Source organism: Gopherus flavomarginatus, chromosome 3 (assembly GCF_025201925.1).
Source record: "Gopherus flavomarginatus isolate rGopFla2 chromosome 3, rGopFla2.mat.asm, whole genome shotgun sequence".
In the NCBI taxonomy this organism is placed as follows: domain Eukaryota; kingdom Metazoa; phylum Chordata; order Testudines; family Testudinidae; genus Gopherus; species Gopherus flavomarginatus.
In genome coordinates, this window is record NC_066619.1 from 248,008,750 (window position 1) to 248,029,920 (window position 21,171).

Genomic DNA, 21,171 nt, shown 5'->3' on the forward strand with positions numbered 1-21,171 from the left:
GTCTTCCCTCTGGGGTTAACATGAAGCCCAGATATCGGACCTTCTGTGAGACCCACTGAATCTTTTTAGGGTCTACCTTGTGGCCTCTGGTGTGTAGGTATAATAAAAGTGCCTTACCATCGATGCGGAGGGCAGCTTCTTCGCGATTACCTAATAGGATGTCATCTACGTATAGGACCAGTGTGGATCCCTGCGGACTGGTGAAACCTTCCAAGTCGTGGCGGAGGCACTGGCTGAAAATCGTGGGGCTGTCTCTGTAGCCTTGAGGAAGTCGTTGCCAGACATAACTTTGTCCCTCCCAGGTGAAACCAAAGAGATACTGAGAGTCTGGGTGCACAGGAATGCTGAAAAAAGCTGATTTTAAGTCAATAACAGTGAACCACTCAGCATCCCAGGGGATTTGGCTGATGATAGTAGCTGGGTCAGGAACTACTGCATGAAGAGGGACCACATACTGATTAACAACTCGTAGATCCTGTACAAAGCGCCAACGAACAGGGTCTCCGTCCTTTTTAGGAGGCTTTTTGACAGGCAGTATAGGGGTGTTACAGGGAGTGCGCTGAGGGCGGACTAGCTTTTGTGCAATGAATCCCTCGATAATGGGGCGGATGCCCTCCCGGGCTTCCAGCGACAGGGGGTATTGAGGGACTGACGGGGGGGTTAAGGAAGGCTTCACCTGAATCCTTACGGGCTCTGCCGAAAGGAGCAGGCCAACATCAGTGTCAGAAATTCCCCAGAGGGTTGAAGGCAAGTCAGTGAGGTCAGGGGAGAGAGAGGGGGGTGTTTCCCAATTACCCTGAGTAGGGGCCGAATCTCCTAACACTGTCATCAATAATCCTACCCCTTCAGGAGTGCAGGTTAAAGTAGCCTCAAGCTTACAGAGTAAATCCCGGCCCATCAAAGGGATCGGACAAGCTGGGGAAAAAAGAAAACGGTGAGGAAAACATTTATCAGCATAAACAACATTCAAAGGCAAAGTGAGTTCCAGAGACTGTGGGTTGCCCTCCACCCCAGTCGCAGTTTTAACCTCAGAGGATAGCCAGGGAGAGGGGGCATGATTTAAAAGAGAGAAAGTAGCCCCAGTATCAATGAGGAAAGAGACAGGCAGTCCCTGGACTGAAAGGGTTAAACGAGGCTCTTTGCTGGGAGGCGAGAAAGTGAGAAAGGAGCCGGCTAAAGACATTAAGGAAATAAGACCATCACATTGTTTGCCTTCGCCCCCGGGGTACCGTCATTGAGGAGGCTGAGTGTGCTGCGGCTGCTGCTGTTTCCCGTAGTTGATCCAGGCCTGGGGAATGGGCTGAGCTGGTGGTGCAGGGGTGTATTCCTCACTTGTGTAAGCATCTGCGGATGCAACCAGACCCTCTGGGCGTCCCCAGGGGCATTCACGTTTAAAGTGACCGGACTGTCCGCACTGAAAACAATTTCCTGATGGCTGGGGTCGCCAGGACCCTCTTCCCCGAGCACCCTGGAATCCCCTGCCACGGCCACGGCCTTTGCCTTGAACACCGCCGTGAAAAGCTAAAGCCATCAGCTTATATTCTTCCTTTTTCTCTTTCTTTTTACTACTTTCCCTTTCTTTCTCCCAGGCAAAATCAGCTACGTCCAACACTGAAGTGACTGACTCACCTCCCCAACCAGGGCGAAACTTTAAGAAGTAATCCCTTACAGGGGGCACCGACTGATTCACAAAAAATGAAATAAGAGTAGGGTGGTCTGCTTCTCTCTCAGGATCCATCTGAGTGAACATTCGGGCCCCCTCCAATAGCCTCGACCAGAACTTTCTGGGCGGCTCATCAGATTCCTGCCGAATCTGCATGAACTTAGCCTGATTAGGCGAGCGGCGAGCCATTTCCTTGAGTCTCTCTAACAATCGCTCTCGATCTGTTCGCAGCTGAGTCAGCCTTGGCTGAGTCCAGTCTAGGGGATTCCAGCCAGCGGCCAGATCCCGCCTATCCATCCAAGTATGATTAGCTGCATTGCTATCTCCCCATGTCCTTTCTGCCATCCACAATCTACTACGTTCCTCTCCGGTCAAAACTCTACTTAACAACTGATCCACATCCGTATAAGTAGGATTATAACTTAAAAACAATCTTTCTAGAAGTTCTATGATCTTTCGGGGATTTTCCCCAAAAGACCCTGACAACTGTCCCCACTCTTTCAAGTCCCATTCTAGCCATCCTTTATATTCCACAATATTAGCATGTTGTAACCGTCCATCATTGCCCATATAAGGTTGATCGTGCACCTGTAAAGGCATCTCTCTAACTATACTTTTATTACTCGCAAGAGATTTGACGGGGACATCCTCTGGGCTATCCTCAGGGGGGGGGCATGCACCCTGCCGTACCTGCTTGGACATTAGCCTAGTAACCACTCCTCCCGAGGTTTGCCCCTCCATTTCCTCCTCATCCTTCTGCAGAAATTCCAATCTGGTATCCTGCAGATTCCCCTCTGCTACAAGGAGAGAGTTCCCCTGCGGAGGAATAGGGGCAGGTGCAGAGGGGACCAGCTGACGAGTCAAAACACGCCGTGGTCTACACCCTTCATCGAAATAACCTGGAGGGGGTTCACTCTCGGGAGAGTACTTGACTGCCATAATTTTTAAAGATTTCCACAGCTCTGCTGCTGTGTCCCAACAAAACCAGTAACATAACTGTCCCGGATGGTCTTTTTCGATCTGGCTCTTTACTCCTCTTAAGGCAGCCTGTTCGAAAGAGCCATACGAAGGCCACCTCATCTCCGGGTCGGCCAATACCGCGGTATACCCAGTCCAATTCCTTACACATAGTGTGTACAACTTCTTCCTAGACATTCCTGTCTGTACTGGGAGTTTCCCTTCGTTCCATAACTTATTTACAATCCCCAACGGACTCTCAAGAGGCACGCTAGTCCCTTGACCCATGGTGTCTGACAGGAGCCCTCCAACTGGCGTTTACCCTGCTGTCCAGTACACGACCCCTCAATATTGAATTGGCTGGGAGAAATCTCCTGTGGCGCCTTGCCAATTCATATATGAGTGGTCTGACCACTGGACAGAGGTACCGCACCAGAAGGAATCCCGGACAAGCCCCCAAATTGTTAGGTAATAAAGCAAGTCCTCACTCACCTCTCCAGCACCCGAGTTCGTGCGGAGTTGGTATGGGGCACACAATTCTGTCAGAGACCAGACACCAATGCGTTGATCAACGGGCTCACACTATCCTTAGCTCTCAAAGCTTTAGATTAAGTGTGGCCCCTTTATTAGGGGTGAGCATCAATATTTATACACAGAAGTAAACAAAGTGATTAACAAAAGATAATGGTCATGCATAATCAATCAATATTTTACAGGAAAAGCAAGTTTAACAAGTAAATGCATAGAGATAAAGGCTAATGGCTACTTAATAAAGGGGGTGTCATGAGTAGTTTGCAGGTCAGTGCTTTGTTCGATAAAGGGTTCAGAAAGGATTATGCAGAGACGGCCAGTCTGGGTGTGTTTTGGCTCCCCAAAGTTCACCAAAAGTTTAGACCCAACACTACCTTCCTATTAGAAGCTTGAGTTTGAACCCTGTTCCTAATTTTGCTTAGACTAACCTGTCATCTTAAAATTTTGCAGGCACAATTTATGCCAGGGTAGAATTTTATCTGGAACAAATTAGAAAAGGAATCTGAGGGATTTGATGGTTAAGAATACAAGGTAATTTCAATTTCCTAATGCATTTTTGATTCTTCAAATTCTCTATGACTAATAACTCCAATTTTATTTTATTTTTTTCATTTTGTTGGTCTTGACAACAGCTGGTGCCCTTTCATTGGGTTGGGAAACAAGGGAAATTATTAAAATATTTCCATATACAGCACAGGATCTGCCAATTTTAAATGGCTTTTGGCCCCAATGCAAATTGATATGATTAGGGAAGTGGCAGGCAGAGAATTACTTTGTGTAAGAAGCTTAAGGGTGAACACAAGAACCTGAGGCGATATAGTTTAGGACAACAGGGAACAAAGGGACAGAGGTAGGAAAACAGTTCCAGGTGTTTGGCTAATAATCCAGATAGGCAGGTGACTGTTTTGACAGAGTCAATAATCTGTGGAAGTGTTGCCAGATTTTGAAATGGTGGGAAAGGAGGAATTGGAATATCTGAGCCAGCCATGAAATACACTGATGAATCCATAGATGAGATATCTTCTGTCTGTATGAAAAGCATGTTCCATTTGGAGGTTTTTGCAGAGGTTAACTGGTGAAGACAAGTTCTGGAAACTCGGATATGAGAACAATCACTCAAGTAATTTACCTACACTTCTTATATCCGACCAACTCTGTAACTGAAACTGAGCTAATGAAAATGCAAATCACTTTTATTTTTTCATTTTTTTTAATGACTACTGATTAGCACTGCATTCCTTTAGTGAAAATGTGGCAGATACGACAAGGAAGAACTGGATAAGATAGAGTTAATGGTTCTGATTACTTCTTGTGCTTGCACTGTAGGTAAAAACTCTTTTGTTGATTCTTTCAGGACATTTCTGTGATGAGAATATACTGTATAATTACTGATGTTGATTACATATTCACATGTCTTTGAACACATAAAGGGGGAAAAAAGGAAAAAGGTTGAAAGAAAACCATTCTGAAATAAAAGTGATCAAACAGAATCATCTGGTAGGTAGCTCTCAGTAATCCCCTACTTAGCCTCGAATAAAACAGATGGAATATTTGTCTCTATTTGATGTAAGAAAAACATCTGTTTTATTCATTCTGCTTTTTTTGTTTGTTTGTTTGTTTGTTTGTTTGTAACATAGCAGTCTCTATTCTGTGATTGTTGTGAGAAAGAGGGTGCCAAACTCCACACAAACAGACTAGGAGACAGATCTTCTATTGGTGTAAATTGGAGTGCTTCATTGACTACAGTAGAGCTAAGCAAGTTTACACTATCTGAAAATCTGGCTCTGTAATTCTGGTCTAATTCACTTTGCAAATTCAAAGTGGATGTAAAATGCTACTAGTTTGACTTGGTGGTATTTTACATCTACTTGGCACAGGTGCAAAAGTGTGAAGTGGTGGGAAATAAAACCTTCTATTTGCAGATAATTTCGATTGTCTTCAACATCTGTTTGCAGAAGAGCAAAGAAACAACCAACTGAATAAAGAAGCCAGGAGAAAAGTGAATGCCTGACTGCAATTCATATGTCCTTGTGATACCTGCTACTCAGCGGCTAGCAATGTGTCTTCTCAGCACTGTGGTGTAGTACTCATGTTGTAAGGGCTGAAATCTTTCTAACTTTCTTCTTGAAATGGTGTGATTGTGATTATGTTGCCCTTCTATTTGCCTACTTGCATAAATTATCTAATAATCATACAGATTCACACTTAGGAACCTTCCTCCACACTGTTCTGAGGATTCCACAATACTAAAACATCTTAAATTTAATCTTTAATTTTTGATGTTAATAAATGTATGTATGGGTAATATAGAACCATGGATTTGTCAGAGGGAACATGACATGATTAGCCAGATTTGGGGTCTGAAATTACCTAAAATATACTGTTGTTGTTAAGCACTTAGGCCATTCTTCTTTAAGAATTGAACCCACTGCCGTATGTCAAGAACGAGAAAAAGAACTGCAGCTAGGGATTAGGACTGACACCACTTGAGGGATAAAGTCCACAGAACTTTCAATCACTGAGAGTCTGGGCTGTATTCATCTTACTGTGGCCCAATGAATATTTAGTATGTATTAAATAAGTGCAAGAGCTCCAACAGGAGAAACTGACTGCATAGCCTTGTGAGGTCATTTACCAGGGATGTGAGAAACCAGCGTTCACGTCCCTTCTCCAAACAAGCCAGACCAAGGTTTAAAACGCTTAATTTCTAATAGACCAGGCCTGGTCTAACAGTCTCAATTTCATTCTGAGGCAAAATGAAACCTCATTTTTTCCCCCATGAAGTAGAATTTTTGTTTTCCACTAAACCATATTCATTACTGTAGTTATTTACATCTATGAAAAGCAGGTAGCATTTTTTCACTGAATTTGCACAGCTATAAATGACTGCACAATGTACAAGGTAGTGAAAAGTCAGATACAATGGTATTCAATTGAAACTAACCTGGAGGACATAAGAAATTTTAAGGCATTAGAACTGTATGTTATAAATAGATGAAAAAACAAGATTACATTATAACTTTTTGTTCTTTCTCAACTATATTTTGGATAGATTGAACTAGACATCTCTATTAAAATAAGCAGCACGTCTGAATCCATTACTAGTAATTACACTAAGTTGAACGATTAATTAAAATTGAAAAGCTGTAGCATGACAACTGAATTAACATTATGACATAAAAATGGTGGCACTGGAGAATATGTTATACAAAGTTTTACTATTGTAGCCCAGTTAGTTAATTTAGGGTTTAATCCAAATTAAATGACAATTATTAGAATAAATGCACAATTCAGGAACTCTAAAGAAAGCATCAAATATTAATCCTAAAAAAAGCACATAGAAGTTAGGCCGAAAGGTAATTGTTGTTACAAAGAGAAGATGAAATCACTACTGCTGTAATAAGACATTTTATGGAAAATTGGACATGAATCTTAAAGTGTAGAAGAACTGAAGAACTGACAATACAAGAAATGAGAATTAACCTGTTACAAATTGTGTGCAATTAGATCTGGAAATCATCTGTATTATCTTGCTCTCCAGGTTCTCTCTCATGCCAATTTGCTAGACTCTTACATCTCTTTAAACAAACAAACATGAAAAAAAGATTGTATTCATTGATTGTCATAGTTGTGACTTAAACCCCTTAAAGAAATGGATTATAGAGATAAGGCCACAGGTCAGTACTGACACTCTACCTACTTAACCCTAGCTATGCCTAAGTATTGCAGCCTGGCTGATACACAGCACTTACTAGCAGCTGTCTGCAACAGCTTGGTACATTGGTGTGAGTTAACTGTGGGTCAAATCCGGAAGTTCTTTCCAGTTTTTACTCAAGCAAAGCCACCCATGGCTTCAGCTGGAGCTTTGCCTATGTAAGAATGGAAGGCTTTGGCCCTATAAATACTCAAGGCTCTCAAAGCAGTTTCCAGATATTAAGGTTCAGAACATCCCTTATGAAGCCAGTTGGTATGATATTCTTTTTCTACAGATGGGTAAATTGAGGCCCCATGAAGTGTGTGTGTGATGGGGTGTGTTCCCTGCACAGGCAGTGAAAGGATTAACTGAAGCCAGAGAGCAATTAGTGCTCTCAGTTGCACCTGGAGAGTGAGTGAGGCCCAATCTAGTATTAGGCCCAGCTAGGGGGAACTGAGTGACTAATACAGGAAGGACTTCAGGGAAGTAGAAGATTGAGGGGAACAGCAATACGATGAGAGCTCTGGTAAAGGATTGATAGAGACAGTTGGAAAGGACGGGACAGGTCAGGGGTTAGCCTTGACTAAAAGCCCAGAAGCTAAGGAGGTGGCCTTGCCTTCAGTCTTCTGGGTAAGAGAAAGATGTAGAAAGAGACAGATGAGGATCCAGACCTCAGAGATGAAAGCTCTGGGGAGTGTTGCTTTGAACAAAGAGCAGAGAAGTGAGCCTAGAAAGGACTAAGGGAAAAGGGCCTAGAGAGTGGTTAAACTAAGAAGTTGTCCAGTGAGGCAGCAAGGAATGTGGCCTTATCTGCTGGTTATAGGGATCCTGCACAAGACTGCAGAATAGAAGGAGGATGTGGTTTTCCCTGTTGGCAACTGAGGAAGTTGGTGTGAAAGTCCCTTGACTGAAGAAGCGTTAAGACTATTGAGACAGAATTGTGCTGAAGATATGGCACAAGGTGGTTAGTTTGGATGATGGGACTTTATTACCCTGAAAAGTAAGGTTGAGGTGAGGGACTGTAAGTGAACTGGCCAGAAAGCCATGTTACAATAAAAAACAGACCACTGCAGGGCTGGAGCTGCTGTCAGAACTGGGTGTGCCAGAAGAGGAGAGCCTGCTATACCATTCCCAGCCAGGAAGGGGAATGCTAGCTGGAAAGTTGCTTTTCTATAGTATGCTTCTATTGTGAACTTATGAAGGAGCTGGGCATATAATAATAGCCAGGTCTTACAGAGTGTTTTTCATCAGGAGATCTCAAAGCACTTTACCAAGAAGGTAGGTCCATATCATTATCCCCATTTTACAGATAAGAAAACTCAGATATAGAAAGGAAGCAATTTGCTGAAGGTCACCTAGCAGGCCTGCAGCAGACCTGGGATCAGCACTGATGTTTCCTGATTCACAATCCACTACTCTATCCACCTGATAATACTGCCTTTCTAGGAGTATTGGCTCTCATTTTTATGCTCTAGCCATTATTTGATATTTTATCCCTGTCAAGGAAAGAAAGCAAAATGCTTTCTTCATGCAACCTCACTTATTTCAGTGTTAGACTTGTAGCTATCTAACCCAATTGCTCGTAATGTTGATGTGGAAGTTTAGACGTAATATGGAATTTGTTTGCTCTTGTGGAATAAACTTTAGATCATAATGATGGTTTTAAGGAAAAAAATGGAAATACACAAATACACAAGCATCACCCCTGCTAGCACAGAGAGGAGTAAAATAAATCTTCTTTCTCTATCATGGCCTGCTACACCCAAGAAAGGATTGACCTGAGTGATAGCAGGTGGTATTAACCCTGCTTGGCCTCCCTCAACTTTTATGCTGGAATGTCCACATTTGGAGCTGAGCTGTGTGATTTCCAGCTGGAGGACACCACCTGTGCTAGCTCTGATCAAGCTAATGTGCTAAAATTAGTTCAGCTCTTGCCTTGGGAGGGGCTACCCTGCCCCAGAGTACAAGTTTAGAGTCTTTGACTGGTATGTACAGGGTAGGGTTAGCCCTGCTCGCACCACCATGGTTACTCTCTATTTTTAGCATGGTAGCTCAATCAGAGCTAGCATAGTTATGTCTCCCTGAGCTGGGAATCTCACTCCCAGCTTGAAGTGTAGAGATACCCTTAAACACGACAACCTTTTCCCCAGGAGCCCTAAGGGGGGGGGTCTTCTATTGAGAAGATGTGCTATGTCAGCCCCACACTAGCTATATCCCCTCTCAGCAAGTAGCTCTTTCCCAGTGCTAGCTGCTTGGGAGGCTTCCAGCAGATATGGTGGCTGCATTCAACTACTGCAGCCTCCACACTGGCAGATAGGCTGGGGTGACCTTGATGTAGACTGATTTGAGAGGAAGCTAGAGTGAAAATGGGCTGAATCTAGCCCACTGCCTCTGTTTCTCATACCATGATAAAAATAAATGGATGTGTGTGACAAATATGACAGTTTCCTGCCATACCTTGGATAAACCTTCCTGAATTAACTTCAAGTATCTTGAAATTTATTGTATTAAAAATGCAAATGTTTATATATAATTGTGAGATTCAGGGGTAAGCTATGACTAATGTAAAACCTGAGGAGCTTCAATGGACGCTTTTAAACAATTTGCCAGACAAGAATAAACTTTTAGTTGAGTGGGTTTCCTAGATAATATTTGGGATGAGGAGAATGAAAATTCCCATCTTTGAACCCCACCTTTGGAAGCTATGCTCTGGTTACCTGGTCCCAAGATCAAAGGCCCAAACTGTATAAATGATTGATTCACAGATTTATGGGTGTGCTTGTTCTGAGATAAGGCTGTTATGAATCTGTAACCGCAAGAAAACCCCACAAGAGCCCTTGTGGGAAGCGTATTAGCATGTATGTAGGTTTGTTCTTTTACTGTTTTTTTTTATTATTATTATTATTACTATTATTTTCTGTAAGGATTTCACCTTAAGAATAAATGTGTGTGCTTAGAAAGAGCTGTGGAGTAACTTATAACTGTGGGGCAATTACACGTGTACATAGCCTCTGGAGAGAAAATGATGTGCAGATGCTAGCTGTTTCGGCTACCTAATTTGCTGAAAGCAGAAAATTGGGCAACCTGAAAAATCTCTAGTTGGGGGGAAGGGACATGAAGGCCTCTGCCCAAAAGAGGTGATGGCTGGGACCCTAGAGTGGGTGCCCTTGCAAGGCCGTGAGGAGAATACAGGTAGCATTGCCCTAAACTATGACATTATGGTTCACCCTTTGGAACACAGGTCAGAAATATGGCCCAGCCAAAGACCTAGGACTAGAGCTGGTTGAGTAATGATAAGGATTTTTGTGAATATTAGAAATAACTTTCCTTAAGCAGATTTTTTTAAAATCTTTCAGAGATGCTTATTGGAAAATTTTCATAGCAAAATTTTGTTTTGTCTATTTTTTCATTTTTGCTTTTCTTCCTCCCCCCTTTTGCTCTCCTTCTTCCCTCTCTTTTCCCTCCTCCTATTTTCCCTTGTCTTCATTTATTGATTTCTCCATTTTGCCACTGAAAGGCAGGGGTGGGGAAGGAGAGTAAACAAAACACCCTAAAAAATTAAAACCAAAAACTGATTCCCCACCACACACACTCCACACACCCCCATTTTTGAGGCTCTCTCAAAAAACGGGAAACTTTGAAAAAATCTTGATTTCCCCCTGCCAAAAAAAAGCGCCATCTTTGTATTACTTCTATTTTTTCATTCAAAACCCTTTGAAGCACCACTCCACTTAATATTTCTCCACTAGGTCTGGAGCCCTGAACAGGCTGTAAAGTTGGTGGATCCACTCCCTGGAATAGACTGGCATAGGGTTGCTCTAATCCAGTGGTTCTCAACTGGGGGTATACACAGGTCTTCCAGGTGGTATATCAACTCTTCTAGATATTTGCATAGTTTTATAAACAGCACTAGTGAAGCCAGTATAAACTAAAATTTCATACAATTACTTGTTTATACTGCTCTATATACTGAAGTGTAAGTATAATATTTATATTCCAATTGATTTTTTATAATTATGGAAACAATGAGAAAGTAAGCAATATTTCAGTAACAGTGTGCTGTGACATTTTTGTGTTTTTATATTTGATTTTGTGTGCAAGTAGTTTGTGAGGTGAAACTTGAGAGTACGCAAGACAAATCAGACTCCTGAAAGGGGTACAGTAGTCTGGAGAGGTTGAGAGCCACTACTCTATTCCCTCTACATCCCTTAATCACCCAGGAATACCTGGAATAGTGTGTGTTCCACCAATGCCTATACCAAAGAATTCCAAAGTGGTGAAATCTGCTGACTTTTCAGACACTGTGCATTGGCAGAACACACTGGCCTGCCCATGGCAGGCAGTTGACTTCAGCTTGCCAAAGTGCTCAGATACTGTTTATGATTAATGAATCCTTTCCATTCAGCCAACAAGGTGAAGCTTTCATGCACTAGATCAATCATATCAAGGCACAGAGTATAGCTTTCACTGTAGGACCCTTTACAACATGTGCAACCAGTGGGTGGTGGGAGGATGGAGTCTCAATTTCCCCTGGCATCCCAAATACTTTTAACTATCCTGAGGATATCCCCAGTGATGCAGTTGCAGGTCTGATGCAGTCTCACCTCTGTCCTGCCAGTCTTTTTATGTGGTTAAATGCTGCTTTGTAATTCATTAGGTCTAAATGAGGGAGCAATTAAATGTCCCTTTGTTTTGGGATAGCTGAAACAATAGAGGCCACAGCTCAAATCAGACTGGGGTAGGTTCCCAGGGAATGGATTGCAAATGCACATGTTGGAAATTGATTGGATTACAGGATTGTGTGTGAGCAAAAAACTAACAGGAAAACTAGGAAACTTTGAAGAGATAGTGCTAATGTGGCCCTGGGCAGAATGTTCACTGGAGCCAGGCTTGGATTTCTTAACAAGGAAACTGCATCCATGTCATTGGTTTCAATTCTGTTTAAGGAAGCAGAACATTGTGAGTGTGTTTCGTAAATAAGAAGTATTGCCCCAAAGAAGTACTAGATTCTATCATCATTCCCCCCCTCCCCGCATCCTAAAGGAATCAACCTGGAGAGGCCCCAAATATTGGCTAACTGCTCAGGCTAAAAGGGGCAAAAGTAATCAAACAAAATTAATAGCAGAATCCTGTTGTAGCACAGTGGTTCCAACCAGGAGTCTTGGGCCCCCTGCAGGACTATGAACAGATTTTGGGGGAGGGGGGTTGCCAAGCAGTCCCCGTGTTAGACTTGCTGGAGTACAGGGTAGAAAGCCAAAGCCCCACCACATGGGCTGATGCCCAGGGTCCTGAGCTCTGCCACCTGGTGCTGAAGGTGAAGCCTGAGCAACTTAGTTTTGTGGGGCCTCCTGTGGCCTGCAGCCACATGCAATTGCCTTGCTTGCTACCCTCTAATGCCTGCCCAGGCTTTTATATGTAGAAAATTAGTTGTCATGGCACAGATAGACCATGGAGTTTTTATAGCATGTTGCAGGGGCCTCTGAAAGAAAAACATTGTGAACCCCTGGTATAGCGTAGTAAACAGTTTGCCAGCAAACTAACAAACTATTTTTCAGTTGCATGTAGTCATAAGGATAACCTAAAAAAAAGCTATCCATCTCCTTTCATCCGATAGTTCTCCTTGCCTACAGGTTTATCTGATTTCTAAGTCTTGCTATTTTCTTCCATTTGTTCTTTCACTTGTTTAGTGATTCTCCCTGCCTGATCTCCTCATTTGAAATCAGATTATTTGGCAATAACACAAACAGCTCTGCTGCCCCCTGCCCCCCCCTCAAAAAATGAAGAAAAATCTAGAAGAGTGGAAATTTGGGAGAAATCAGGTAATAAAGCCAAGTTGGGTGAGGAGAGGACATCTTGCATTCCACAGCTTTACAATATTTTTCTTTAAACTGTTCAGTAATGGCTCAAGTAGGATTTGACTTTGTTGCCATGTGTTAGCTCACCTTGGGTGGTGTGTTTGAGTTTACTGAGTTCTCTGAAAAACATGTTTATACTAAAAATGCTGAAATCCTGGGCAATGCCAGGAAAATGAACCATCTTACATTCAGACAAAATACTTCTCTATCTGTTTAAATTAATTCCCTATGAAATGGAATGATGTAAGCAGTACGCTGGTCTTCAGTAAGACATAAGCTTAAGACTAAAAGTAGAGAAAATAAAACCCTTGAAAAGTCAGCATAAAATTGTTAAATAATCTCTTAAGTGAATTGTGTAAGCATTAATTAGCTTATTAAGTCACAGATAAAATGATAATTGTCTGAAGCACCAGAAAAATATCAGACCTACCTTCATCTGATCATAGTGCTGTTTTTTGTCTATATCATAATCATGTAAACTATGAATTTGGTTAACTAGGGAAGTGAACTCAGCAGCCATTTAGAAGCTACAGCATAATTAAGGAGTTGTTTGTGATTCTGACCTCCCCATGTAGAAGGATCAGTTAACTGTGGATGCAGTTGATGTAATTCAAACTTCCAAAACTACCTGGCTGTCCTCAGCACCATGGCAGGAACTATATAAATGACTACCATATAACAGGTAGTTAAGTGTGTAAGTGTCATCAATTGCACTCACAAAACATAGTGACCTCAAAATTGCACCTTATTATTTTTGCCCACAGAATGCAGAAGTCCAGACATCCAGGATGACTGAAAAATCAGGCCAAGGAAGTGAAATACATTATTTTCATTTGAAACCAAAGGGAGGCTCCCACTGACTTTTATAAATGCAGAATCAGACAGGAGAGTATAGTGCAGGGATCGGCAACCTCTGGCATGCAGCTGGCCAGGGTAAGCAGTTTGTTTACCTGCTGCATTGGCAGGTTGGCTCCCACTGGCCGTGATTCACCGTCCCAGGCCAATGGGGGTGGCGGGAAGCCATGGCCAGCACATCCTTTGGCCCGAACTGCTTTCCGCAGCCCCGATTGGCCTGGGACGGCGAACCATGGCCAGTAGAAGCCAGGGTCGGCCAAACCTCCCAATGCTGCAGGTAAACAAACTGGCCTGGCCTGCCAGGGTGCTTGCCAGAGGTTGCTGACCCCTGGTATAATGTGAAGGCAAGATTCACAAAGTACATAGCTGCCTAATTATCTGTTCCTAAAGTCCCTTAGGCAGCTCAGTTTCCATCCAAGGCCATGTGCAAAGCCATTGACATTCTGATGCTGCTCCACAGCTAATGAACTGCTTGGTGTGCTAGGTCATGCTTAAACTTCAGTGCAGGGGTGGTGCTATTGGGGGTGGGGGCGGTGGTTGAGAGGGCTGCAGCTCCTCCAAAGTTTTCCATAGCCACCCCTCCCAGACCAAAGGCATAGTTTCGCACCCTTACTTCTGTGCTGCTGCTGGCCATGGCACTGTCCTCAGATCTGGGTGCCCAGCCAGCAGCCACTGCTCTCTGGCTGCCTAGCTCTGAAGGCAGAGTGGAGAGAACTGTAGCTGTTGGCTGGGCAAGCAACTCTGAAGGTAGCACCACTGTCAGCAGCAAGAAGAAGTAAGGGTGGCATGGTATGGTATTGTCACCCTTACTTCTCTGCTGCTGGTGGTGGTGGTGGTGCCTTTAGAGATGGATGGTGCAGAGCAGCAGCTGCTGGCGAGGTGCCCAGCTCTGAAGGCAGCGCCACTGCCAGCAGCAGTGCTGAACTACAGAAGCAAGGGTGGTGTGTGCCCACATGATGTATAGTGCAGCTCCCCATTTTTCTGCCTAGCCCACCAGGAAGAGGCTGGCACCACCTCTGCCCCAGTGGGATTCTCAGATAAGGTGATCCTCTAACTTTCTTGTCTGCAAGGCCCAATCCAGTAGGCGTTTTCTGAGAATATCTGTCCTGCACAACTGAACAGCAGGACATTTTAGAGCATGGCTGGCTGGCCGATGTGTGTATATTAAATAGCCTGATGGTTAGGGTGGTTGCCTGTTACATGGAAGACCTCACTACAAATCCCTGTTTTGGAAGGATTCCCAATCTCCCACATACTAGATGAGTGCAATAACTACCTGGGTATTCTGGGGTGGCTGCCTCACCTGTTGGGCACTGTTCCACTGTATAAATCATTAAATATTTACAAGAGCAGAGATTTGAACCTGACTGTCCCACATCAGTGCCTTAACCACTGGAGTACAGATAAATATTTTTCTCTCTGGTCCAGTTAATATTTAATATATTTTATTAATATGTAATATTTAATACTGTGTACAGGGAGCTTGGGTGTCTAACTCAGAGCTGTGAATTCCACAATGTGACAGGACACCTGGGACTTTAGACATTCCAACAGCTCCTTTTGTGACTCCTTTTGGGTAATGTATAGAACAGTATACCATCTGTAAAATAGTCGCTGTCATTTCCAATTGTAAGTCTGTCACACCCCAATTACCCCCTCAGGGAGTCCCCAGGGAAGGCAGATCAGCACTGTATGTGGTTAACATTGTTGCAAGCATTGCAAAGCATTTTGGGGAGGGTCAAAGGTGTGTGAGTGGGGAATGGAAGATTCCTTTACAGGAGAACGAGAGGCCAAGAGAGGGGGAGAGAGAAAGAATAAGAGCAGAGAACAGATTAATTCCACACTCCCGCTAGTCTTGAAGACAAAATGCTCAAAGCCACAGTACATATCTGACTCTCGGCTGCTGGCCAAGAATGAGCGGGGCCCAGAATGGAACAGACACAGACCTGCAGAACCAGCCCATAACAAGTAAGGCAAGCAAAGGCCAGCACAGAGGAAAACAAAGAGAACAACAGAGTCTGGCCGGTGTGTTTTGGGAAAAGTAGACGAGACCACAAAAAGCCAGTTTGAACTGGCACAAAAAGCACCAGGAACAGAGGTCACAGAATGGAACACCCCCAAAGGATCCCAGGATTTAAAACCCTCCTGAGAGCTGAAGCAATTTGGAGAGCACAGGAGATTTTCGGACACCCTGGGCCCAGGACAGCACTCCTGTCCATCTTTCAACCCCCCTTCTTCTTACGTTACACCCAAGACCGGCCAGCCTTGGGGTAGTGCATGTGTGAGAATAAAAGTGGGTTAGGGTTTGGGGCTCTAATGCTTTCTTTCTTCCCCTGAGTGATGTGGGAGCATTCCCAACACTATCTGCTGTTGTTTTATTATTTTATTAATAAAACTTACTTAATGCATTTCATCATCTCCCCAAATGATCCTGTGGTGTCAGCCTGATCAACTGACGCTCCAGGCAGATTGGTAAAGAAAATTTGTCATAAGTCTTTATCCTTCGCTCTGTCATTTTTTATTCCTATTTGGCCACCTCAAGCTAAACTTAGATTTGGTAAGCTAAGAGAGACTTTGTCTGGTCAGTTTCTGGATATGCCATAAACGGATAGTTAAGAGTTAATGGAACAGAAGTACTTCATATCTCTTTTGCCTGTAAAGGGTTAACAAGATCAGTGAGCCAGGCTGTCACCTGACCAGAGGACCAATCAGGGGACAGGATACTTTCAAATCTTGAGGGAGGGAAGTTTTTGTGTGTGCTGGTAGTTTTTGGTGGTTGTTCTCTCTGGGTTCTGAAAGTGACTAGACGTGCAACCAGGTTCTCTCCAATCTCCCTGATACAGGTTCTTATCGATTCAAAATAGTTTGTACTAGGTAGATAAAGTGAGTTAGGCTTATGTTTGTTTTCTTTATTTGCAAATGTGTATTTGGCTGGAAGGAGTTCAAATGTGTATTTTGCTGAAAGGATTTTAATTTGTACATGTATACTTAGGCTGGGAGGGTATTCCCAGTGTCTATAGCTAAAAGACCCTGTACCTATTCCATTTTAAATTTTCAAAGATAATTTTTACTGTTTTTCTTTCTTTTATTAAAAGCTTTTCTTGTTTAAGAACCTGATTGTTTTTTTATTCTGGTGAGGCCCCAGGGGACTGGGTCTGGATTCACCAGGGAATTAGTGGGGAAAAAGGAGGGAAGGGGGAGAGAGAGGTTAATTTCTCTCTGTGTTAGGATTACTTTCTCTCTCAGAGTCTGGGAGGGGGAGAGAGAAGGAGGGGGGAAGGTGGATTTTCCTCTCTGTTTTAAGATTCAAGGAGTTTGAATCGCAGTGATCTTCCAGGGTAACCCAGAGAGGAGAAGCCTGGGAGAGGCAACGGTGAGGGAAAGGGTTTACTTTCCTTGTGTTAAGATCCAGAGGGACTGGGTCTTGGGGGTCCCTGGGCAAGGTTTTGGAGGGAGCAGAGTGTACCAGGCACTGGAATTCCTGGTTGGTGGCAGTGCTACAAGTACTAAGCTGGTAATTGAGCGTAGAGGAATTCATGCTGGTACCCCATGTCTTGGACTCTAAGGTTCAGAGTGGGGAATTATACCATGGCAGAATGGGAGACCTTTTATTAATTTATTTTTATGTATCTGTCATATGCCATTTTATTATCTTTTGAGTCAGTACTGAACCAATCTCGCTATGGTGCAATGGGGCATTGTGTTCCTGGAGGAATTGACTCATGGATGCAGCCATAATCTTTTGAAGATGGTTATGGTTGTTTCTATAGTCATAGCAGTGCCTAGAGACTGTGCGCAAAACTCAGTTATCCTAGGCACTATACAAACACATAGCAAAAAGAGGATCTAACCCCTACCAATGATTCTAGTCAAAATCCTAAATCTAGTCTAGACTTGAAAACCACCTCTTTCACTTAACTTTGCAGTAAATGAAACATTTTCTTCTTCTCTTAAATGCATGTAAGGGTAGGTAGCTGCTTTATATCAAGGAACACTAATCCAGCAAGAGAAGATAACAGGATTAGGATAACAGTGTATAATGATTAATAAATTAGAATTCTTAAATATTAGTTTTAAAAGCATGACCTGTATGAATGCAGCATAATTTAGAATTTGTAACCAGGGGTTGCATGGTTTTGAATCAAGGTTAATTGTGAACAGTTTGCAGAGTTTTTAGGTTTTCGTGATTAGGTTTTCCCTTGTTATGGATTATAACTAACTAGTTGCAAGAAATCCCCAAAGTTGCCTAATGGAGAACAAGTTGGAAGTATGGTATAAGGATAATCAACATCCTTCCATATTCCATCCCCTGTTAGACTCATGCACCACTATTGGCCATAGCTGGGTTGCATGGTATAACAAAAGGCAGAATTTGACCTCTTTTATGGAAGGCAAGGACATTGGCGAAATTCCCCCGGGGATTAATTGATTGTAAATTAATGCTGGCATGTTAGAGGATAAATGCCTATTGGTTAGGGCATTAGATTAGGAGACTGTGGCAGAGCATGGAATTGAACCAGACTTTTGGTGGGACCTTGGGCAAATCACTTGATGTCTCTGTGCCTCCATTTCCCATCTGTAAATTGGGGATGATAACTCTCTCCCACACAGAAGTATTGTGAGGATGAATACCTTGATGATAATGAGGTGGTCAATACTATGGTAACATACATAATCTAGATAGGTGGCCCGAATTCCAAATTTTTTAGCCTAATTTTAGGACATCAAACTTTTAACCTCTACTTTCTGCACTTACTGGACTAGCTTATGTGCAGCTGGTACATCCCAGCAAGCTGTTCTAAACTATGTTGGGTTCAGAACTAATGTAAAACTGGCCTCAAGAACAGGGATCTGTAAATGACTCTTTAGCAGCTCTCAACTGCACTGAGCACTTACTGGAGTCTGTATGAGGTCAAGCCCATTATCTTTCAATCTGCTAGAAGCTATTAATGAGTATCTGAGAGCTGTTTTACAACATTTTTAGCTACTTAGAGAATACAGAATTACAGGTCTTATTATGAAACAATGAGGAAATAAACACCTACTGGCCATTTAGATTGTTCCCGAGCCTTAGCTACATGCACAGGCAGTGGTGCTGCAGTGTGAGGTTATAGAAAAGCAAATTAGCGAGCATCTTCTAAATAGAAAGATGCTCCGGCATACTATCCAAAAGAGATTTAGGGGTCATTGTGGATAAATCCATGTACCTCTAACCCAATGTGTAGCTGCAAAGATAACAAATAAACATAATATAAATCAGAAACATCATTTATATTACCCTCTGGTTAGATATAACTAGGACACATTGGAGAGTGCTGAACAACATCCAGTATTTTGCACCATTTTTGTAAATGAGTCCAAGGTGTGATACAGTGGATAATCAAGCCCTATATCTTAAAGACCTAATTAACCTAGAGTGTATGCAGCATTGAGCAGCAAGAAGCAATTATTTTACTTGGAAGCTCAGTTTGAAGGGAAAAAAGGTATATTTAGTTAATAAGGGACATTAAGTTTTTAGTGACCTCATGGAAATTCCTAAGTTCAGGAATCTGAAATTGATCCAGATACATTTCTTATGCTGGTGCCGAAGACATCAGCAGAATATGATCTAAATGGGATGCTGGGAACTAAAGCTGAAATTCAAGCAAATGTATTTCATTCACAGCATGAGCTAAATTATCAGTAAAGGAACCAAAGTAGGAAGCATCATTGTGCTCAGGAAAAGACATCAATAGTTGTAGTAAAGAAACTAGATATGTTGCAAGGGTTGAGAGTTATTCTTTGCCCAAACTATCTGGTAAATGGTGATATATGAGACCAAAAAATATCAGTAGCTCATTTACAACCAGTAAATTCCAAAAAAAGTGGGTGAAACTCTCTGTACCACACAGTCAGCTTTGTGATGCATCCTCCAACAGGGGATGAACCAACATACCCAGAGCCAGCCCGGCTATCTTTAGCTTGTTGATTGTCCTTTGACAGAAGCTTGGCTAATCTATGCTAGGGCCAGGCCCTCCCTCTTTCTGGCCACAACAGAGCTGCTATACTTATTGTTGCAAAACACTTTCCATTATAACTCTCCATTTTCATTTGCTCAGTTTTCTGAAAGCCTTGGCTTTGGGGTCTATTTCCCATGCTTTGTTTTTGCCCCAACATCAAATTAAAGTTTTAACAAAACCTCTCACCACTTGAACAGGGGAAAACATACTATCCCAGATCTTAAACTGCACTGCAATTTTTCCTGAGACTAGTGCAAAAGCTGGCTAAGGGTAAGCTTTCCAAAAGCATTACGTGATTGAGTCCCACTAACTTTTGGTCTAAGTCATTTAGATGCTTATGGAAATTCTATTTTAATCATTTTGGGAAGGATTTTCAAAAGCAGACAACATCGCCCAAACTCTGCTGAAAGTGAAGTGAATGGAATGTTTGTCATTGGCTCAGACCTGTCCTGTTGAGGTCTTCTGAAAATCTCCTCTTTAATTTTAAATGGGCTTGCATGCAGCTCTTCAAATTTAATACATTATTTGTTAGACGTAAGGAAATATGGTTGCAAAATGACAGTCATGAACATCTGTAAAGCTCTCAGAACAAGTGCAAAAGAAAACTGTTTAAGTGGAAGTGTTTATGTGAACTGAGTGCACCACATGGGCATGCAGAGCTAAATTGCCTATGGAGTGAAATGTCTAATTAGATGGATTGCTCAGAAAAGGAGAAAAGACCCAGGCTGAGTTTATACAGGTTTCAAGGAAACAAGGTGCTGGTTCTGCTGTTACTGAGACTGGAGATATACTGAAGTAAAAACAAAGTATTGACACAATTGGGCCTTCAGTACCAATGACTCCTCCTGCCTTCCCCATTAAAGTTCTGAAACCTTAAGAGACTGTGCAGTAGGTTGGGATCCATGAGAGGCTTAATGATCTTTTCCCCCCAATTGTCTTTAATTTTTTGATCAAATTAGGAAGGGCATGCAAAAGGTATCTTTAAAGAGGTCCTTGGAATAAATGAGAGCAGCCTTTGGGCTGCTCCATTTTAAACTAGCTACTTGTGCCCCCAAGAGGGCATTCCAGCAGCATAGCTGGATTATCAGGATGCTTTTGCCATACTCTCTGTAGCCAGACATATTCCCAAACACAAGCTGCAAGGAATAGTGGTTGACTTATAAACTGCTGTTTGCAGCTGTACACAACACAGCTAATCCTCCATGGGCTGGTTAGTAGCATCAGAAGTCCAGCCCCAAAGTCTGAAAAGGAATCTAGATTTGCAATTAAGAATTATAACACTTGAGCAGAAGTTGAAGAATTCAGTAAGCAAAGAGCTTTTATTGCTCAGGAATAAAATTGGTGCCTCTTAATAGAATTAGGCTGACAGTCCTAATGTTCCTTCACAATATCTGTTGACTTCCATGCCAACAGGATGAAGGCTGGATTCATTTAAAGCCTACAGTATTTGGCTGGAACAAATGCACAGAACCTTTCAAAAATATGCCAAAGCAATTTTTTTAGTCCGTTATCCATGGGATGCCTGAAGTTGTGCAACTCTGAGTCTCTCTTCAATGTAATTTCACAGAAAAGTAATACCTTTCATTAAAGGAAATAACTGAGATGAGGTAGGAAGAA

General features: G+C 42.6%; 1 protein-coding gene across 1 annotated transcript in view; it reads right to left on the bottom strand.

Moving 5' to 3' along the window:
• Positions 1–999: 999 nt before the first annotated feature.
• The window catches only part of LOC127048197 (uncharacterized), a 420,995-nt gene continuing 400,823 nt past the window's right edge, over positions 1,000–21,171 (bottom strand). Inside the window, exon 2 of the mRNA XM_050947732.1 lies at positions 1,000–3,521. Coding sequence (XP_050803689.1) covers positions 1,232–2,908 — 1,677 coding nt within the window. The 5' untranslated portion in view covers positions 2,909–3,521 and the 3' untranslated portion in view covers positions 1,000–1,231. The remainder of the gene's footprint in view (positions 3,522–21,171) is intronic.